This window comes from Atractosteus spatula, chromosome 2 (genome assembly GCF_055471065.1).
Source record: "Atractosteus spatula isolate fAtrSpa1 chromosome 2, fAtrSpa1.hap1, whole genome shotgun sequence".
Classification (NCBI taxonomy): domain Eukaryota; kingdom Metazoa; phylum Chordata; class Actinopteri; order Semionotiformes; family Lepisosteidae; genus Atractosteus; species Atractosteus spatula.
The window spans coordinates 8,722,435-8,744,025 of NC_142707.1; the positions used below are offsets into that span (position 1 = coordinate 8,722,435).

Consider the following 21,591-nt stretch of genomic DNA (forward strand, 5'->3'; position numbering starts at 1 on the left):
GTTAGGAGCGTGCAATACCTATGTCCAATTTCAAGAGTGTGGAGATTTTTAAAAATTATTTTCTTATGGAAACTCTCAGAACTAGTTCAGGTAGAAGTATTTTGGTTCCTGTTGTGTTCGGGGACAAGTAGTCTGATCTGCTCTTTTCAATCCCTTACATCCTTTACAGTGGTGTCTTGCACTTCACAAGCATTGCAATCAGATCTTTTACAAGAGCACTTCCCAATACGCAGTCCACATAGGAGGTGGCTGATTTTTAAGGTTGGGGGGGGGGGGGGGTCTAAGGCACTCTGAGTGTTTATTTCATTATCTTATACATCTCTTTGAATACTCTTCCCAAAAGCATCCTTTTTTTTTTTGCATTGATCCAAAGCAACAGCTTCATCATCTCTGATGAATTCCATAGCTCGGCAAGATGCCTATACAGCAATTTGCAAGAGAATGTGAAAGTTGCAACATGCCAAGAAAGTTGTTTTTTTATATCCTAAAAATATTTTTCTGTATGCAAGAATGTAGATTGTAATGGCTGAGTGGCAAATGTTTGTGTTGGTTGAGGAGGTGATTGTGCACAGAGGAGGGAGTGTTATACCAACACACAGTCTTTTTACACCACTGGGCAGTGTGGCACAGCAGATTGAGAAGGACAGATGCCATTATCATGAAGTAAAATTGAGAACGTTGGGTCCAGATGTCTCCTAAATAACCCAAACCAGGGATGCATTGCCCAAGCATGGATGTGTTGACCATTTTTTATTTTCCTTCCACGTATAATATTACAGCCACAAGCCCAGCTCCTTTTCAACTGGAAAAGTGTTCTAGGAAGTAAGATTGCACTTCTGTGCACTGAATACGTTTCCCTAACTCTCCACTTGTTTGCTGACACCAAATATATCGAAATGAAGAAGTCATAAACCTCTCCAGTTTCAGGGAAAAATCTATTTCAAATTGCCTGACAAAAAGGTGTAAATATGTGTTCGGTTCCAGTAGAAACTTGAAGACTATAACTGAGCATCCTTGAGGGTTGGAGTTTGACAGCCTTGGGCTACAGTCTGGCCTTCAGCCAATTTGCTGACCAGTACCTGGGCTGTAACTGGTCACTTGAAGTCAGTGGGGCATGCCAAGCGGCTACCTGGCTTTCTGGTTACCAGTTCTCTCAGCAGGTACTCCATGATGCTGACCACTTCCACCTAGTGTCCATTACTCTTCTACTGGGCAAGCAAAATGTGGATATTTGAGTTCTGCTCTTAAACTGCAGCTATAAGGACAAACTGTTATGTGCTGAAACTGCTTTTCAACACTACAATTAAAAGGAGTGAGAAGGGTTTTGCTTTTACGGTATTGCGTGAGATAGCACAATCTCTTGATCCTGTTGTTAAGCTGAGCACTTTCATTATTGCGAAACATCACAGCCCTGAAGCAATGTGTCAGTTTTTGAAAGACAGAAGAAAGGGGTAGAGGGCTCCTGGGTTTTTTTTGTTAATAGAAAGTTCCATCAAAAATAAAAAGTACATGCAAAAATATTAACTGTTGCAAAAACTAGAGAACAATATACTCCTGTAGAATGGTTTAAAGGTATATTAACGCAATAGCATATTACTCTATACTAAGGAATGCATCTGCGCACCTGCACAGAAAAAAGTTTTTAATATATATAAATATATAAAATATATTTAATTAGAATGCCTATGCACTATTACTTGCTATCCAGGACTAGAGTTATGTTATGGCTGTACCTAGCAACTTAGCTATTAAGAGTCTAGGGTCATGAGGAATGCCTGAAACCTATGGAATAGAGGCTTTGTAGGTATTTTAACTTGTTTTAATTTCTTTTTTTATTGTTATGGAAAAAAAATGAGCCTTTTAATCAGATTCAATCTGAAATGAAGATATGTATAGATACTTTTCCCTGTACACCAGCTAAAATCATTTACAAAAATGAATAAAGAAAGAAACTAACTGTGGTGATTTTTTTTCTCTATGTATTTCTTAGTGTTGTGGGTCCTGTGTAAGTTTGAGAAAAAATGCCTATATTTGGCTGATAGGCCACTCACTCTTTTGCTGCACAACGACATACATAGTTCATTTAGAACCTTTTTAAAAAATGAATAAGTTTCAGTTTCTGTATTGTAAAGCACCGGTGAAGCTGTTTAACAGATTAAGCCTCAATATCCTTGCTGTAAAGGAAAAGGCTTTCGTTAAAAAAAGTTACAGTGATACAGTGCAGAGACATATGATAACCCATGAACGTACATTGGACCTGCCCTATCAGTCTACCGAGAAAAAAGTGATTGAAATGAGTTAATAAAAAAACTACTTAACTTTTAACCGGAAAAACAGTAACATCGACTGTGTCCTGAGCTACAGGATCTCAAGTACACTCTTCTCGGAATAAAAGGCTCCTTTTAGAATGATGAAGATTTCGAGTCAGGAAAGTAAAGGGAGTCTGTTCGTACAAAACAAAATACATCCCAACAGGGTTGTACATCCACCCCTAAAAATATAAAAGCAGCAATACAGCCTAGACACTAAACCTCCAAAACCCCATAATGTTTTCACTCCAGAGCTCACGATTTCAAAGTCTTTACAATCTTTACAGGAAAACATCCACTAGGCTGAGTCACAGCACCCTGTGATACCGATGGCAATCACCCACACTTAACACTCCTCTACTTCCGAAAAGCATCTGACTGAGGTCATACATTAACCACTTCCGAAACCCAGACGCTCACCAATGAGTGAACTATTACACACGAGTTACTGCCCACAAAGGAGTGAAGCCTTTGTATACGAGCAGGGCTCAGCTGCACTGCAAGGTGAATGAACAACATGCTGCATTCACTTCCCATACTTGTAGCGATGCAAGAAATCACAGCGCAGTTCCATCAAGCTCTGAAATGAGTTTTAATGTCATGATAAAGGCCATTTTCCAGAGAATACCAAAGAAAATGCACACAAGGTGCCCCCATGGTGCTCTGAATCCAAGCAGTTTTATAGGCCCGGTACAGCTCTGATCACACTGTTATTACCCTGATCACTACATGTGCGTTGGAACTATACAAGATACTTCCACACACGGCACAATATCTATTTCTGATAACATCATTACAATGATTGTAGCGTTTCAGTTATTAATGAAATGTCACATACAACAGGTTTCTGTTTAAAATGTACTTGTTTCAGGTCAGATTTCCACCTACTCTAATTAGGCAGCTTTCCCTTCTTCATATAACACCTACCTCACATACTAGGTACCTTAAACCCAACTCCACCCTCACCTGAAGCTCCGCAGCCTATTCCTAAAAAAAATGGTGGGTCATTTATTTTCCTCAAGACTCACAGCAGATGCAAACTGTGTAAAAACATACACGCGAGGCCAAGTGTGAAAAAGATTTGCACACCATAAAAAGCTGCTTTGATGTTACTAAACCAGCCCACTGGCGGTTGTGGAAAATGGCTCCTATTAACAACAGCATGAGGGAGACCTTTCTTTTGAAGGTCAGCATTAGATTCTTGTTGAAGTCTCCACAACTTCTACACCACTCAGAGAGCTTATTGAGAAATGCATTTCAAGTCTAGAGAAGACAAGAGGAAACCCCACAACAGGCCTGTTGTACACAGAGTTTTCTCACACACCACAGAGTCTCACAGTTTCATTCAATTACCTCATCTGTATTGGTAATCACGTGTATGACTGGTGTTGTCACTTGTGTTGATAACATGATCACTGTATGTTAGGAGAAACTAGGAGTCAAACACCATGTTAGGGTATATAGTTACATGTCAGACCATTCATCCATTTTCTAACAAATTCATTCAGTTCAGGGTCACCTGAGAGAGAACCTATCCTAGCAAGCAACGGGCGCAAGGCAGAGTACACCCTGGACAGGATGCCAGTCCATTGCAGTGTAGACACAGGCATGCACAAACTCACCCCATCGCCGATTTCCCAGGAAACCAATCAAACTATAAGCAAGACAGCAATACTAACCGCTGCACTGTCATGCTGCCTAGTTACATATGCAGCAGTTAAATGAAGAATGATACTGTAATGTTACTATGCATCAGTATAAGCTCATTTTTTTAATTGTTAACAGTTCAAGTCAACATGGACTAAAATGAATACTGCCCTGGGAAAGGTTAAAATAATGTCCTACATAGACATTTTAAATGATGATACCTCTTCAATCTTGAATATCAAAGACTCTGGGGTAATGAGACAAAGTATTCACAATTTTGCATTAATAAAGGCCACCCAAACCGCAATGTCTTCAGGGTAAACAGTTAGACAAGTTGAGATTAACAGGAAGTGCATTTAAGAGAAGTCTTGTTGGTATACAAAGAGTTGCAGGAGTGTGGAACAGATTATCCAGATGCTTTTGAAATTGAAAATCATCTACTAGCTAGAAGAGCCAAATAGTCTTTAGACTTCATTTTGGCCTTTCTTATTTCTATACGAGTGACATTTATCACTTCATAGAATTCTAACTTTTTAATTTTCCAAGTGTTAATGTCCGAATTAACTGCAAAATAAAGTGGAGATTTCACTGTACTGCTGTCGCTTTGAACCAAAGTTGACGGTAAACCTCAGGGGACGCTGGTCACTGCCTTTCATCAGGTCAAGTGCACTGTCTTTACAGCAGCCTTTTGCTAAACAAAGAAAGAAACCCATAATAAAAAAAACTATTCTCAAAACCAAAAGTGGAAATAAAAAAAACTACTTAGCAAAAGAAAAGAGAAATTCTTAACATAAAACACATTCAACTTCTGATCTTTCAGGTTTTTTTCTTGCTATCAGTAGGGTCCGTTGTGTCTAATGGGCTATGATCAAGCTGTGAGGATTTGAATTTCTTTGACCCACTCCAAACATTAACATGTGACCAACACCGAAGACATTGGCACTACTGCCACCAAGAATTGAATTGTTTATCATGTTCACAGACACGGACTGCAGTACCAGTGTTACACCTTTCCACATTCTCTCATGAAGAGTCAGCGCTCCACGGACAATAAGGCACAGAACCAACATGCAAGACAGACAGACAAAGGTCTTAAAAATTACAACTAAGCTTTATTTCCCTGGTAACACTATTATATTCTTGTACCTGAAAAACAAGTTATTACTATTACTTTCCTTTTTATAATGTATATATAGATGTGCATATATAATATATAATCTTTACCCCACCCCATACACCACCCACTCTACTGTCCAGTATAATAGCACAGGTAATGATTTCTCCTTTGAAATGTACATACATTCCATTATTACAATATAAATGCACTTACTTACAGCAAACAGTACAATATATTTATAACAGCTGAAAAATATTTACTTGGAATCAATTTCTCTTAGTACACATTGTTCATTGTTATTAGGAAAAAAAAACATCACTTGCAATACCTGAAATCAATCCGGGGGTACTTTCCAGCCGACCACAATACTGGCTAAAGTTGAGTGCACAAAGAAGAGGGGGCAACACGACCAGCCGAGCGTCAGTAGACTGTGCACCTTTCCCCACACTCACACCTCCCCCCCCCCCACCTCACCAGGACATGGGGCGCCCCACCCACAGCAAAAACAAAAACAGCAAAATCAAAAGCAGGAATTCTGGCTGGGAAGTTAAACTTGACCCATAAGGCTTCAAACGAGTAAAAACTGCAGCCAATACTTTCTGGAAAGCTTCTCCGGTGAGTTCCCCGTCCTGAGACCCACACACCTGGTTTTCATTCCATTCCGCCTTCATTAGGGAACTGAAGCCTTAATCGATCTAAGAAGTTGCATCATTGGAATATTTGCATTTTGTTTCTAGTCGCAACTTTGGGATTTTAGTTCACTTACAAAATACAGCGGTTAAAACGCCAGCTGGGAACAAACAGTTCAAATGAACCTTACTATTATAAAGTCAATGAAGGGTCACCAGGGCCAGGAATGGGAACTACCCAGTTAAACGAGCCCTGGCATGTCTGTGCACAGTGTAAAAGCATGACCGGGGTCTGACACCTCCTCATCCGCGCACTAGAAATGAGTTCTGCCTGCGCTGGGTTGAGGCATAGACATGACTTCTCCCAGTATCTCCACTTGTCCCAGTCACACCTGTGCACGTCTCCAGAGCGCACGCCTTTCACAATCTTAGCAAAGCGGTTGGCGTTTTTAAGAAACCTACGTGTGGTGGGATGTATCTTGCCTCTGCTTTGAAGGAGTCAACTGCAATCAAGATTGCGTGTGTGTGCATGAACTAGCAGGGTAAAATATATTAGCTCCTTGCTGCAGGTTTCTTTGGCTGTTTTGTGCAAAGCGCCGCAGTTTTAAAAAGGAATCGCCAAACCAAGCACCAGGTGACAGAAGGTGAGAGAAGTGACAGGGGCAGACTCTGCAGGGCAAAACCATGGTGAACGGAGAGTCTGGAGCCCTGAGCTCCTGTAGTGTTGCCAGCTTTGCGTGCAGTGCAGTGGGGACGACCGGAGAGCTCACCACCGCTGCCACCAACACCAATATTAAAAGGAAAAGGAACCTGAATATTAAAAAACAAAAACATTTTCAAGATGTAGTGGGGATGATTTAGTGTCACATTACAGACTTATCCATCACTGCTGCAAATATCTGAAATTTGTAAAGGGGCTGTACAATACTATCAAACGAGACATTTATGCTTGGAAATCCGTCATTTAAAAAAAAGCAATTCCATCTTTGTGCAAATTCCCAAACAACTCAGCTGGACCAAGCCTGCCTGCCTCTCTGAAGGCTCCAGGGACAGGGGATTGGGTGACGGAATCAGCCTGGAGATATATGACTTTAATATAAATAAACAAATACATAACTTCTATAAATACAGATTAAAAAAGCCACTCTGGCCACGCGAGCTCAGAGGTGCTTTGGCACTGCCTTTAGTGGGCACTGGCCCACACAAACCTGGCCACACTAGGCCTGCTGACGACCTGTGGGGGGCCCATACCTGACCCCTGGACAGAGCTTTCACAAGCCTCCATCAGAGAGCAGTCCGTTCCTGAACCATGAACCCCCTCACAGCCAATCACAGCCCCCGATGCTGTGGACTTTCGGAATGGCCTTGTGCCCCCCTATCCCACTAGCCAGACCCGAGCTAGTGACAGAGGCAGGCTGCACTGGACACAAACCGATTTCATGTGTGCAGCACCTGAGCCATGGGCATATCTAATACTGCTTCCTAAACCTTCGCCAGCTTATCCCTTCCACACCAGTTCAGTGATTCTCAGTTAAATGGGCTGTACGACTGCAGGTTCCTGGCTGGAAAGGATTTCATTATCCAGGGGACAGACAAATGCACAGTTTAAGTATTTAACCTTGTGCTGTTGTTCACTTCAGATTTGCCATCTCGCTGTGGATATGGGTCTCACAGACTCCCTCTAGTGGACCAGGAATGCATCTTCTGCCTGGTGAACGCAGGTTTCTTAGATGATGAGCACCTGACACCAATGAATAGGCAATTATCTATTATGGTGGGCAGAGGAGAGACGGATGGTCTTGTAAAACTCATTTTAAAAGAAAAAAAAAGCACTGTAGGAAGTTTGCCTTTCCTGCTTGCAGCCTGCTACAGCATCTTATTCGTGGCTCAGTTAAAAATGACAATGTTTTAAACAGAAAATTCAATGGAATTTTAAACATAATTTGAAAGAAAAGCTCAGTCCCACGGGGTGTGTTTTTGCTCTATCCATGGTTTTCCTCTTCAGTAATCCATGGTTTTCTCTCTAGTTTTGCTTCTGCCTGCAGAGTCCAAAAAAGAGGTTATTCTAGAGGTAGCAGGAGGACCTAGAAAGTATCACACAGCTTGCAGACTGCCCTCCTGAGCAACACACACCAGTACCTTCTCGGAGGAGCCAGAATGCTGCATTGTACACACATGGCTCTAGATGCTGCCTCTGTACAGAAACACTCACAGCTTCCACTACACATGGCACCACACTTTGCTCTCTCCCTGCTGTAGCCTTTCAAAGCCAACAGAAGCTCAGCCTCAGGTGACAGCAGGTCCCATCACTGACAAGTGACACTACAAAAAGTGTAGTAAGTTCAGGTTTTGGAGTTATGAAGTCACAAAACCAGTTCAAAAATGTGTAGGGTTTTTTTGGCAGTACAGTATTTAATATCATGAACATCTTTATAATAAGTTGGATAAAAAGAACAACGAATTTCTCTAAAGAGACCTCATTTGTTTATACATATGACTGAACAGTCTGGTGTATTATGTTTATTATGACTGTGCATTTCTGTTGTCTGCAGCCCTGCCACTGGAGTGTGGCTCTCTCCTGACACTGTCACGGCCTCACACTTCAGGACAAAGTGTTATTAACCCAAAGTACTAATCTGCTGAGGGGAGGTTTGCCATCACCGATAAAAGAACTGACTTGTTACATGCTTGTCAGGATACTTTAACTGTGGTATTGTGCACTGTGACTGTGTACAGATTACATTAACAGCATGGCAGAACTTTCTTTCACTAACAGAATCAATTAAATTATGACAGATATTACATTCACTGGTTTCAGCACTAGTAGCATCAATAATAATCCCTGTTCATCTGCTACCACTGGAAGGGAAAATAAATGGAGTAACACAGTACTAGACTCTGCCAGTAAGTTTAGAAGGAGCTAAAAAGCTCAGTTAAGAGAAGCAATATTGTTCTATGTTGCAATATACAAGTTATAACATGCTAGTGCTGTACTATCCATGCAGGACTGGAATGGGACAGGGGTGTATTTACCTCATGCAAGGCACATTAACTGTAGTTCTCAATTGTGTCAAAAAATGAACAGCTGACATGAAACTCTAGAAGGCAGAAAAAGACAGGAGATAAAGGGAAGCAGAGAAAAAAGAAGGGAGAGAAGAGAGAGAGAAAAAAACAGTTTAAGTTAAGCTGCAGAAATAGGAAAGCAGATAGACAACTTCTAAAGAGCTGCAGCCTAAAAGTTGTACACTGCTCCTCAGCTAGGGGGTTTCAGATTACTATTATAAGCAAGCGCCCTGCAGTTTCCAGGTCTAAGCTCAACAGCCTCAGAATTCAGATTTTGCCCAGGTAGTATTATCCCCAGACAGAACTTCTTTAGTTATAAGCCCAACACCTCTTCCCTCCTCATACCTGGGTTGGTGTTCTTCTCGTTGAGTAGCTTGGTCTGGCTGTTGGGGACAATCTTTATCTCAGGGAGCTCGGGGGGCGGGGCTGCTGTGCTGATCCGGGATGCCATAAGGGCATTGAGATACTGCATCCGGGTCACCTGGGGGAGAAGGTGGGGATGGCAAGACGTGTGAATGTGGGCATGTGCCAAGTATCCGACAGTGTGTTCCTGCACATCTCTGAGTCCGGAACGAAAGGAAGAGGCACATTTTCCAGAGGAAGGGAGGAGGTAACCAGATGATATCATCAAGCAAGAGATACAGATTCTTTAACAGGAGATGAGACATTATAGTGAACACTTATGCACAGGCCTTTGAGTGACAGAAGACCTAGAAGACCTTCAGCCAATCTGCATAGAGGATTCAATCCTTTCTTAGTGCTTATAAAACAGGTTTGCACAACGACAAGCAGCAAAGATGGCCATAATGGCCTATTCCTATCCCAGTCCTTCTTATGAGAATGTGCCTGATTGCATGTGGGGAATGGAACTGTGGAAAGCTCTTACCCTGATGAACTGCAGGTCAGTCAGAGCACGCACAGTGTAGTCTGGACAGTAGCTGGATGGGCTGGTATCCCCCAGCTCAAAGGGGTCCTTGGGGTTGTGTCGCTGGGTGGAGACTGGGGACTGGTGCACTGAAGACGCCAACATAGGAGAGCAGAAGGACAGCAATTAGGCACAGCTCTTGTAAGAGTGGACAGGGATTTGAATCAGTTTTGTCAGGCCCTGTCCTCCATTTGAAAATCTGAAACAAGCTGCCAGAAATACAGTTCTCTCAACATGGCAACACCAGGATACCTCTCTCGGCATAACTGAAAATAAGGAACGAGTGAAGGTCTATTCAACGCTGAAAAGAGAAGAAAAGAAACAACATTTCGGCTGTAGAGGGCACCAAGATGAAAAATTTTTCACCTGGCATTTAGCCTAGTCTTTTGGAATTTTCTGCATCAAGAAAGGCACACACAGATCAGCTGCAAATTCTGCAAGCCTCATCCTTTTAATGAATGCCAGGAACACAGACATGCCAGGGTGCACAATGAAAACTTCAGGGATCCCCTGATCACACCATGCACAAGATTCCAGGTCCTACCTGACGAGGGCGCCGTGAGGGCAGAGACACCGTAGTACGTGAAGGCTCCGTTCTCAAACTTCAGTCCCTCCTTCCCGATCTCCACCTCCACGCGGCCCTGCACAGCGACAAACAAACTCGACTCCTTTCTGGACCTCTCTCCCTGCCTGTCCCTCACTCACCGCACGTCCACATTAACTTGGAGAGATATAAGGGTTCTCCTTCTCTCTCCCCCTCCACGCAGCCCTGCACAGCACGCACATCCATCTCTTCCTCTCTCCCTCCAGCTCCCCTGAATGGGAACAGATGCTGCGCACGTCTGCCTCTCCGCCCCCTCCTCTCCCCCTGACAGAACCTGCGCAAAATGAGCTGAGACCTTGAAACTGTTCAGAGCTTCACCACTCACTGCGCCTCACAATGCTTAAAGTGTGTTTCCCCTTTGAGAAAACAGTAAATGCAGTGCAAACTTTACAAATATAACCTAAAAGCTATAGGAAAATACATTATTTATATTTGTTGTTTGAGGTATTGAGGCAGAACTTTGAAGAGTCTAAATTGATTACCAAATTAATGGTCTGCTTCAGACAAAAGCCAGTCTATTTTCTGGCAAGAGAAACTATCTGAGTTACATTTAATGCAGGGAGTCCAACTCTGGTGATGCAGAGCTCCAGTTCAGCATGTTTTATAAACAGTCTATTAATGTCCAAATTCTAAAAGGACTGGAACGATTTAACTAATCAATTAAGCAGGTGTTGTGTTCAATTACATCATTTAGAGATTTGAATCAAAAATCATAAAATCCTTTAGCCCTCAAAACCAATGATCTTTTTTATTGAATGATAACTTGCATAATTGATCAATTGCTTAAAACATGTTCCAAATCAATTCCTAATAACAAGAGCTACAGGGTGACGCAGAAGAATAACTGGACTGGGGCTCTCCAGGACTAGGCTAGGAAAGGCTAAGGGATAAGGAGAATGCAACATGGCTGTCAGCTTCCCGCTCCTCCATGTGGCTATAAGGACAGCGCCTCGCCCACCCCGTGCCCGTACCTGCAGCAGCAGGATGAAGTAGTCGACAGGGTGGTTGCGGGTGTACAGGTAGTGGTCAGCGCCGAGCCGGTTGCTGGGGTCGAACTTCACCTCCTGGTTGACGCTGGGGTGTTTGAGCAGGTGCAGCAGGACCTTCTCTGACATCCGCAGGGGACTGAAGTGCTCCACCTCTGTGCCAGGAGACACACACCCACACAAACACACATAAGATGCTTTACAGACCATTACAATTACACCTACACTGAGGCGGGCACTGGGCACAGAGACTGGCACGTACACAGGCACAGACACAGAACCATAAACAGACTCACTGACATACTGAGATAGGCACAGAGACTGGTGCATACACCAGGCACTGGGCGTAGATATATGACCATAAACAGATTCACCCACGCACACTGAGATAGGCAAAATTAAAGGCACTCCGGGGACAGACACACGGGGGTACTTTGACAGGGCGGTCTTGCCTCGGGACAGGAAGCGGTGGGTGGCCAGGAGCAGCTGGGGAGAGGTGCGGACCTTCAGGTCTCCCTCGGGGACCTTGAACAGAGAGAAGTCCTCCCGGGGGCCGGCGAGGGGCAGCTCCACGGGCAAGGGGGGGCGTTTCACCTTCATGTCCACTGTGAGGAGGAGAAAATAGGGACACGGTAAGAGTGAGAGAACAACACGGAGGTTGGGGGGGATACGTGAAGGTACATCAAGACAGGGAGAGAGAAAAAGACCGCCAATAAAAAGGGAGAAAGCCCAGCTCCCACTGCAGTGCAGTCTGAGCCGCTCCAGGTTTTCAGGAGCTCGAGACAGAGCCCTGGCACCGTGCAGAAGGAAACGGCCGCGGGTGGGGGTCAGAGAACGGATCGGGGCGGCCGACTGAAGTGAGTTCTGCCCCGGCACTCACCGTATCCATCGGACTCGTCCAGGATCTCAGACTTGATGATCTCCTCAATGACGTCCTCCAGTGTGACCAGCCCCAGCACCTCATAAAAGGGGTCTCCTTCCCCCTCGTTGTTCACCTTCTGGACTATGGCCAGGTGGGATTTACCTGAGAGAGGGAAATCAAGAATAACATGAACACACACTCACACTCCTTGGACACAACCGGCAAATCGCAAGGAACAAGACCGCTAGGGCAAAAGGCTCATATACCCTTATCCAAAAGAATAAAAATACAAATGGTCTGGACATTTAAACAGGAAAACCAATCTTAGGACACATATGCAACACCATAAGTCTTCATTCTCTTGTATATTTGATTAAGCTATATCACCCTGCAACTCACAACTGGCAACCCACTGCAGCTCAGCAGGTGTGAAACTGGATGGGAGACCCCCTGGGAAAGGCTAAAGTTGCTGCTGGAAAAGGTGTTAGTGGGGCCAGTAGAGGGCGCCCACCCTGCAGTCTGTGTGGGTCCTAATGCCCCAGTATAGAGACGGGGACACTATACCGTTAAAAAAAAAAAGGCGCAGTTCTTTTAATGAGTTGTAAAACTGAGGTCCTGACACTCTGTGGTCATTAAAAATCCCACAGCGTTTCTCGACAAGAGCAGGGGTGATGACACCAATCTCCTGGTCATATTTCCCCCTGGCCTTTACCAATCATGGCATCCTAATAATTCTCAACTCTGAACTGGCTTCATCACGCTGTTCCCCTCCCCACTGATAGCTGGTGTGTGGTGAGTGTACTGGTGCACTATGGCTGCCGTCGCATCATCCAGGTGGGGCTGCACATTGATGGTAGTGGAGGGGAGTCCCCATTACCTGTAACGTTTGAGTGGGTTCCCAGAAAAACACTATACAAGTGTAAGGATATTATTATTAGTAGTAGTAGTATTAAGAATAACAATATGAAGAGGTATACCTATTTTGTGTGTAACTCGCCTGACATCTGTAAATGTGTGTTCGAAATTCCCTGATGTACAAAAACTCTATATGTTAAGAAAGGGAAGATTAAGGCCGCCCTGCTGTTTCTCTCACAGCCCAGAACGAGGTCAGTCCTCCTGCTGAGGGACCCAGCTCTAATCGCGCTGAACCCAAGTCAACCAGGAGGCTCGGCGCCACCCCAGCAGACGGCTCTGTGCTGGAGACGTCCAGCACAGACTCCGCTGTGTCTAGGGTGGATTAGCGTACCACTCATTAAAAATGACTTTGCCCCGGGGCTGGAGGGCGAGAAAGGAGATGAGGGGAGGGCAGTGTGTGGGGGGCAATCCAGCCCAGCAGAAATATTTGGGCTAAGCTGGCACTTAATTCCTCCCGTGTGCCAACTGGGGCTGCTCACCACAGATTGCCAATCCAACCCTGGCTGCCAGTAAGAGACTAAGCCTGCTAATAATGAGGGTATGTCTCTCTCTTGCACTACCCCAGAAAAACAGACATACGTGCATTTAAAACCTCCTGCTTTTTTATTTTGTTCTCATGGAATGACGAGCATTTTTACCCTGCCACAGATGCAATAATAATATCACTGCCCGCACTAGTAAAACAGTACTTCACTGTTCACAGTTAATCACTGAGCTTACATGAGCAGAGACAAAGCGAAGGCCTTGCAAGAAACCGCTTCCCAAGAGCAGAGTTTTAAAGCTCCAGGATTATCTGAGTGGACTAGAGCTCCTGAACTGTTCTTGAAGTGTTCCTGGTCTTGAACAGAGTCCATCTTAGTTTACAGGTTCCCCTTCAGTAATCACCAAACAGTGAAACTGATCTGTTTGAGAAGATGATTATCTGTGGAATTAAAAGCTGAGGCAGAATGAAATGCAGAAAAGCCAGTGGGCCTGGAGAATAACAGGCCTGGGCACTGTTGGAAGACTCACTGCTCTGCAGTTACCAGTTGCAGTAGGGATCCCATTCTGTAGGGGAGAGCCCAGCCTTTCCTGTGGCTCAGGGTACTCTACAAACGCCAGCCTCTTGTGCACACCGACAGTCTGCATTTATTTTCTCAGCTCAGTTTGCACCACAGCCCGCGGCTCCTAAAGCACTGAAGTGAACCGCACTGCTCCGAGACCATCGCGTTCTTGCCCTCTCTCCTGCTGCAGAGAGTGTTTGAACTGCACCTGCACCTCAGATCCGAAACCCTCTCGCTCTCAGACCCACTGCTCTGGCATCCTACAGCACAGGCACTGCTGGCACTCTGAGAGGAGCTTCAGCAGCTCTGTAAGGGGCAGCGATCGACACCTGTCATTGAAACTCTAGAGCAGCAGCGCCTGCAAGGTATGAATTGATTGCATAGTGCCAGTTCACTAAGAACAGATTTTAACATTGATATTTTTCAAACAAATTACTGAAAAGCACTACATGGTGAATAGTAGTAAAACCACAGACTGAGCATCAGTTCTCATCAACAGCAAAAGGCCTATGAGTTTCAACTGCCCGTGAGGGGACAAACAGATCTTAATGTTGGCCTTCATAGATCAACATACTGTATAGTAAAGACGCAGACTTTAGCGAAGGTAAAACCATACAGCAATGTCCTAAAGCGTCCACAAACTCTGCACAAAAATCCACACATTTTCTAACCACTTTATCCTATACAGGGTCAAGGGGGAGCCAAAGTCTATCCCAGCAAGCAATGGGCACAAGGCAGGATACTCCCTGGACAGGACGCCAGTCCATCACAGGGCACACACACTCACACCAGGGTCAATCTTCCCAGAAGCCAATTAATCTACCAGTATGTCTTTGGACTGTGAGAGGAAACCAGAGCACCAGGAGAAAACCTCCAAGACCAGTTTGAGGGGGACATACAAACTCCACGCAGACAGCAACCCAGAAGTGGAACCCAGGGCCCCAGCACTGCGTGACAGCAATGCTAACCACCGTGCCCGCCCCTAAGGTAGGAATCCCACATGATTACTTGACAGACATCCTACAAGGAAGGTCTAGCATGGTCACAAGAGCAAGCAGTCGCTATGCTGGCACAATCAGTAGACTAGGCAGAGTGGGAGTTAGTGCCTGTGGCGTGTGATCGTAACGTTCTGTGAGGTTCTGCTCCCGAGTCGGGCCTGAACCCCATTAATTCTCCATCGCGATCTCAAAGGGGGGAGGAGTGACCCACAGGAATCAGACCCATTGAGGCTGCACCTGTGACCCCCCTCAGCTGGCAGCCAGATAGTTCTGTAACTCTTACCACTGTGCTGCACGAGTGAAGCCTGGTGATGCAACCTGCTCACTGCGCTTACTGTACACAAGGTGGACAGGCCTTCAGAGTGCCTACGCTACTGCCCGGGGTCCACGCTAGAGTTTCAATCCCCGCCACTCTGTCCTCGAGGCCCTGGCGTTGGCTGGCTGGCCCGGATTCACTTCTTCTACCTTGCTGCTGCCCTCCCGGACTGCAGGGGGCGCCGGGAGGGCGGACCCGGAGGGTGCGCAGTGGCGCCCTACCTTTCTTGAACTCCTCCAGCATGGCGTCCAGCTTGGTGTCGTTGAAGACGAAGTGCAGCGGGTGGTTGTAGAACTTGGTGATGGTGCTCATGGGCGTGCGGTCCTCCGGGTCCACCAGGGCCAGGTCCTTGAGGTACAGGATGTCCACGATGTTGGAGCGCTCGTCCTCGTAGATGGGCACGCGGGTGTAGCCGCTCTGCATGATCTCCGACATGGTGTTGAAGTCCAGCACGGCGCCAGAGGACAGCATGAAGCAGTCCTTCAGGGGCGTCAGGATGTCCTCCACCGTCTTGGTCCGCAGCGCCCCCCGGCTGAACTCCTCCTTCACGAACTCGTTGTAGGGGTCGCTGGTCCTCATCATCTCCATGACCTTCTCCCGCACCTGGCACGAGCTGACGTCCCTGCCCAGCGCCAGGTCCAGCAGGAGCCCCAGGGGGCAGGACAGCGGGCAGGTGAGGACCATGCACGCCTGCGCCAGCCACGCCACCCCCGGGGCCAGCTGGAACCCGCAGCCGGAGCACAGAACGTGAGGCAGCAGCTCGCTGAAGACGAACACCAGGAGCCCGCACAGGAAGACGGCGGGGAGCAGGGCGCCCAGGGCTCTGTAGAAGAGCACGCCGAGAGCGGAGTAGCCCAGGGCGCACAGAAAGAGCAGCGAGCACAGGAGAAAGTTACCCCGCCGGCGCAGGGGCTCCAACCGCTTCGCCGTTTTCTTCTCCCGCTCGGACCCGCAGGTGTGCAGCACGTACAGTTCCAGCGGGTCCAGCCCCAGCAGGCTCAGCCTCAGAATCTGGAACAGGGCGCAGGCGAAGAGCAGGAGGACGATGGCCAAAGCCAAACCCCAGACCGGGATGAAATCGGGCTGCGGCTCATCTCCTAGAACCAGCCTATCCTGGCCAGACGTAACCCATCTGACGCCGTCCCGGGCGCACAAGCGATGATAAGGAATCCTGGCGTGCTCACCGGAGATGCTGCTGCTTTCTGCAGCCTGCACCGTTATTAGGGCGCTGTGCTCCTCGGCCTCTAGAAATCCCCCCCGGACTTGAAAGAGAGCCGAGCTCCGTCCGCTCTCGTCTCTGCACGGGTCGGTGGCACCGCCATCCTCCCCTTCTGCTTCCTCTGCGAACGCAACCCACGGCCAGGTCTCATTAAGCAGGTAAGACCCGAAGAGCCTCAGCTGGAAAGTAGCTCCGTAATGTGCTGTAATGACCCGATGCCGCATGAACACCAGCGCCCCCGGGTCCTCCAGCCTCAGCCCCAACACCCGCGGAGCTTGCTGGCTGCAGGCGCCGAACCCCAACCCGCAGAGGAACAAATTAATCAACGAGAAACTTAAGCCTGCCAAGCTCGCCACCATATTGGAATTGGGCAGCTGGGCTCTGTGCGAGTCATGTGACACCATCTCGGCGTTACACCATATCAGTCCAGAGGAAGATTCGTCAAGAAGCACATCTTATTTTATGGAACTCTTTCATTTTAATCACCATTTTGGATCCGAAATCTCCGACAGCGGACAAACGACTCACTCCTTCACTGTTTGAGCCACAATGGCACCCGGACTTCAACTCCTTTGACACGCTTGCTAACAACAGCCAACGAGAGGAAGATGGAAAACTGAAAACCAATAGAAAGACAGAAGGAATTTTGACGACCAATAGAAACAAGGAAAGGGCATTCTGAACCCTCCTCCCTTTGTCAAGTTCGGTGTCGCTGTGTTGTAAACAAGTCGTGTTGCTGCAGTCTCGGGGTCAAGCTTGGATCCTGCGTTTAAAGGCGCGGCGTGTGTTTTTCTTGTGTGGTTTTTTTTTAAAAAAAAATCTTCATCTGTTTTCCATAATGATTTCCAGAAATAAAAGCGCAACTTTCATGAACATTGAAACACAAGTTAGCACACATACTACAACAGGCCAGGAACGAACTCTCGCATCGTTTAGCGATCTTGATTTTTTTTTAATAATCACCCGTGCTTTCTACGTTTGCATCGCAGACGCCTTTCTGAGCTGTTCTGCCCGTTCATCGACGAGGTCCTGGTCCACGGTTTAGCAACGAGATCTCACGAGTTTTAATCCTCCCCATCTGACTTCTTTTTGCAGATGCAATCTGTAGAAAGTCAGTTTTCATTTTCATGCATGACCGTGCAGAACGCAGCCTCCTGATGCTGTATCATGTACTGAATATTAAAACTAAAAGAGTTAGGAAAGGGGTGTTTGGAAGTTTTAGTAGAGGTATTTGACGAGTTGGGAGAACCAGTTTTGTAGTACTGGAGCTGCCGACTCCCAACGGAGATCGTACAAAGTATCTCAAAGTCACTTGATGTTTTATATTGGAAACATTTGTAGTGGACTGTTCATAAACTATATCTCTGTTTTATAAAGGTACGATCATCACCATTATTGATTAGGCTAATTTCAGTGAGGGGTAAAAAAAACTCAAGCATTTAAAAATATTTTGCAACTCTTTGTCTTTGATACGCTGCACCGTTACTACGGATCCTGGAAATGATTCCCATTTTCAATTTCTTGCGAAATTTAGTTGCGGTTCCCTTCCCCAAACGCCGTTATTGCTGACCATATTGTTCGTGTTATTGAAGCCGGATAATGTGATGTGCTCTGTATTATGCTTGCAAATTAAATTTAAATCCCGTGGTAAGTGGAAATGTTCCGTCAAATGCAGGGCAGACGGTGACGCTTACAACTTTCGCATACATAACTCCCTACTCACTCCTCCGAAAACCTCCATTACGGCTTAAAACACTAACCCATGTTACCACCTTGAGGCGCTGCGATGTTCGCTGGGTTAATAGTTTCATGGCCTGTGGCGCACAATTCTTAACTCAAGAGAGGGCATTCAGACATTACCAGAGCCGAGTAGCCCCAGGCTGTAACAGGGAGAAAAAGTCCTAAAACCCAGATTATAATGGCTGGAAGACAAAAAAATAATAAGATAATGTTACATCTTCACAGAGGCAACATATAATGCCTCTCACGGCGCTCTATACAATTTTTTTTTCCCATAAGACAAGTCCGGTCAAGAAGTATTTCCAATTACATCTAAAGTCAAAACCCGACTCTATTCCTAAAACATACTACGAACACTTCTATGATAAACATTCTGTATTATTGCGCATATATTTACTTTTTTACGTCTGTGTATTGAACAGTCATAAACTAATATGAATCTTTCATAGCGTCGTATAGCCTCTTTGAAGCCGTGACACAGATGTCGTATCCAATTCGGCAACCCTTGGATACACCAATCTTGTGTACTCCCTTCCGAAATGCGCTCCGCAGAACTTTCTAAAAACTAACGATATCGACGGGGACGTTTTTGGTCGGGATTTGAGTAATGTAAAAAATGACCGGAAAGAAGGCTTACTTTATCTCTACACAAGACAGGTGAGCCCCAAAGAAGGCACGCAAAGGCTACGGGCATGTTTTGTCCTTATCTGTTACATATGCGTCATATACTGTATGTGGATGATGAAAAAAATCACGCGGATGGTGGAAGGACTTTCATGGGTGTCAGAGGGGGGATACTGAATTGATACGACGCTTGCTCGGCAACAGAAGTTAGAAAATACTACAGCGCTGCCCGAAGGGTCCGCAGAAGCAGCCGTAGTCAGTCATGGTCACAGGAGAAAATAACTCTGGCAGCGCTGATGGCTCTGCCTAACGCTGGGACAAAGGCACAATTTACTTCACACAGCAGCAACAACAGACATCGCCCAGAAAGGATGCCGTTTGACACCGCAACCCACGCGTGAATCGCTCACCGTTTGTATCCCGTGGCGTAGATTGTCTTCAGCGCGTTGCCTGGCTACTTCTCAAGCCAGACCGGGTTTTGTTTTTACACAAACACTCGCAACCAAAACATCAGGTATTGTGACTGGGTCCTCATCAGCTCCGAGAAAACCTGGGTTTATTGTGCCGTTTCCCTGCTTGTACAAATCGTGCGACACCTTTAATACCGCAGAGTTTTTTCTTTGATACTGCTGTTGCCGCGGCGTGACAAAAGTGGTTGTAGGACAGCGGTTTGGGGGGGTTGTTTACTTAAGTTACACATATGTGTTTTGTCAGGGTTTGACGCTAGCGCAAACTGTACAGCAGACGACAGTCTGCACAGATTAAGTGATGCGGTTCGCCTGGACACCCGTTAGTTACCACACGGTCAGAGGCTACGCCTGAGACTGTGTGTGGGTGCTGACCAGGCTGGGACTGGACCTCTGGGCCAGCGAGGACAGACGAAGGACACAGGAAGGAGGGACAGAGGACTGTGACACCTGGTCATCTGCATGCAGTTGGATACACCAACCCCACCCACCCATCGCCTCATGATCACTGGCCAGTAAGAGGACATATGAGTGACCACAATCTGGCCATAGTAACTGGGCAACAAAGACAGACCTGGCTGCCCAGAAAGAACAGGCTGTGCTCCCACTGCCAGCTGGGAGAAATAGAGACAGAGATGCACTTTCCACTGCGCTGTGAGAAACACTCAGGGATCAGACAAACATTCTTCCCCAAAATAAATCTAATCCCAGAATTCCTACACCTCAGCTCAACAGAGCTGGCTGAGGAACGGAGGGTGAGCCTGTCTCCCAGTCATGCTCTATGTGTTGCTTGTTGTACGTACATGTCCTGCAATGTGTTTGTATTGTAAATGTCTCTAGATGTCATGTCGGTTGTACTTGCTTTGGCAACACCGTAATTCATTGGTCATGCTAATAAAGCTGTTTGAATTTGAAACTGAACATATGAGCCTCAGCCAGTGCAGGCTGGGCCGCTTGCTGTACACTCCCACCACCCTTTGGGTAAAGAAGTTCCTCCTGTTCTCAGTTTTAAATACAGATAAATGTATCTGGTTGCTCTTCTCTGGACAGATTCAGTGCAGCTTTATAACGTGGCAACTAAAATTTGACATCAGTATAGTATAAGTACGATATTCTAAATGACGTCTGATATTATGTTATACAATTTTAACATAAAATCCCTTGATTTCAATTCTATGCTTTTGCTAAGAATCCTAACTTTATCTCACCTTTTTAATCACTTCCCCACATTGTCTAGAAGATGTGAATGATGTCTCAACATGAACATCTACTGTATGCCTGTTTCATAGCCTTTTCTATTGTAGCTCTGTAGAGCTTTACTATCTGCTTGCAAAACCCCACACTTCTCTACATTCAACATCATCGACCAGGTGTTGGCCCAGGGGTGAATTTTATCTGAGTCTTTTTGAATTTCATTTTCTGCTTCTGCAGTGAAACAGACAGGGCACTGAGGTCTGCACAGTGAGTGAACTGGAGTTTTCTATGTAACCAGAGCCCTCCTATTCATACCACCCTGTTATCTGGGTGCTCTTTCCCGATAGCCAAGCGTGCAAGATAGCAGCAGAGACAGACGTAAGAAACACAATCGAATATAAATAGAGAAATATATCACGTTTATTAATAAACTTTTCTTCTTCAAAATGTGTTAAGACAGCAATTATAAAACAATATGTACACATTTTTTAAAGCATGCCAAAGTAACAGAGGGGAGAAAATGTCAACTTCAAATACCTCTCCTCACCCCCTCTCCCCACCCTCACCCCCCTCCCCCAAAATAAAAATAAAAAACAGCATTTGTAATCACAAAATACGATTGTTCATCACAATTATTGACGCGGTGTTCTGAAATACAAAGGTAACAGTACTGAGAATTGTCATCACTCACAAACTGTGTGCCACAAACACTTTAATCTGGATAAAACATTACCATCATTTATGTTTAACAAAACAGGAGGAATGTTAATCATTCATGTTGTTTCCTGAAGGGGAAATACCTACTGTATACATAGTTAATGTGGCTTTGCAAAAGAAGGCCAGATTCTCTGGCAGAGAGAGTGGGTGTGCAACAGGTCAGGGCTGAGACAGCTGTTCCACTGGCTTCTCTGCCCCTCCAGCCCAGAGCAGTTT

At 45.8% G+C, this 21,591-nt stretch overlaps 1 protein-coding gene across 2 annotated transcripts; it reads right to left on the minus strand.

Annotated features, from left to right (window-relative positions):
* Positions 1-5,046: 5,046 nt before the first annotated feature.
* cnnm3 (cyclin and CBS domain divalent metal cation transport mediator 3) lies at positions 5,047-18,271 on the minus strand. Of its 2 annotated transcripts, XM_088906323.1 has the most exons (9): positions 15,636-18,271; positions 12,161-12,304; positions 11,733-11,885; positions 11,266-11,435; positions 10,235-10,331; positions 9,652-9,779; positions 9,111-9,246; positions 8,736-8,800; positions 5,047-7,741 (listed from the first exon to the last, which is right to left on the minus strand). In XM_088906323.1, the coding sequence occupies exons 1-8, from the start codon at positions 17,035-17,037 to the stop codon at positions 8,751-8,753; spliced, it is 2,280 nt and encodes a 759-aa protein (XP_088762449.1). In that variant the 5' UTR covers positions 17,038-18,271; the 3' UTR covers positions 5,047-7,741; positions 8,736-8,750. The 2 variants fall into 2 exon arrangements, with proteins under 2 accessions (XP_088762449.1, XP_088762457.1); XM_088906331.1 differs by lacking the exon at positions 8,736-8,800.
* Positions 18,272-21,591: the final 3,320 nt, after the last annotated feature.

Bases quoted from the DNA above. Each gene is read 5' to 3' on its own strand.
- cnnm3 (XM_088906323.1), bottom strand. From the start codon at position 17,037: ATGGTGTCACATGACTCGCACAGAGCCCAGCTGCCCAATTCCAATATG. The intron at 12,305-15,635 runs GTAGGGCGCCAC...TCCCTCTCTCAG, and splicing joins GCTGGAGGAGTTCAAGAAAG to GTAAATCCCACCTGGCCATA. The intron at 8,801-9,110 runs GTATGAGGAGGG...TCTGCCTTCTAG, and splicing joins CGAGAAGAACACCAACCCAG to AGTTTCATGTCAGCTGTTCA.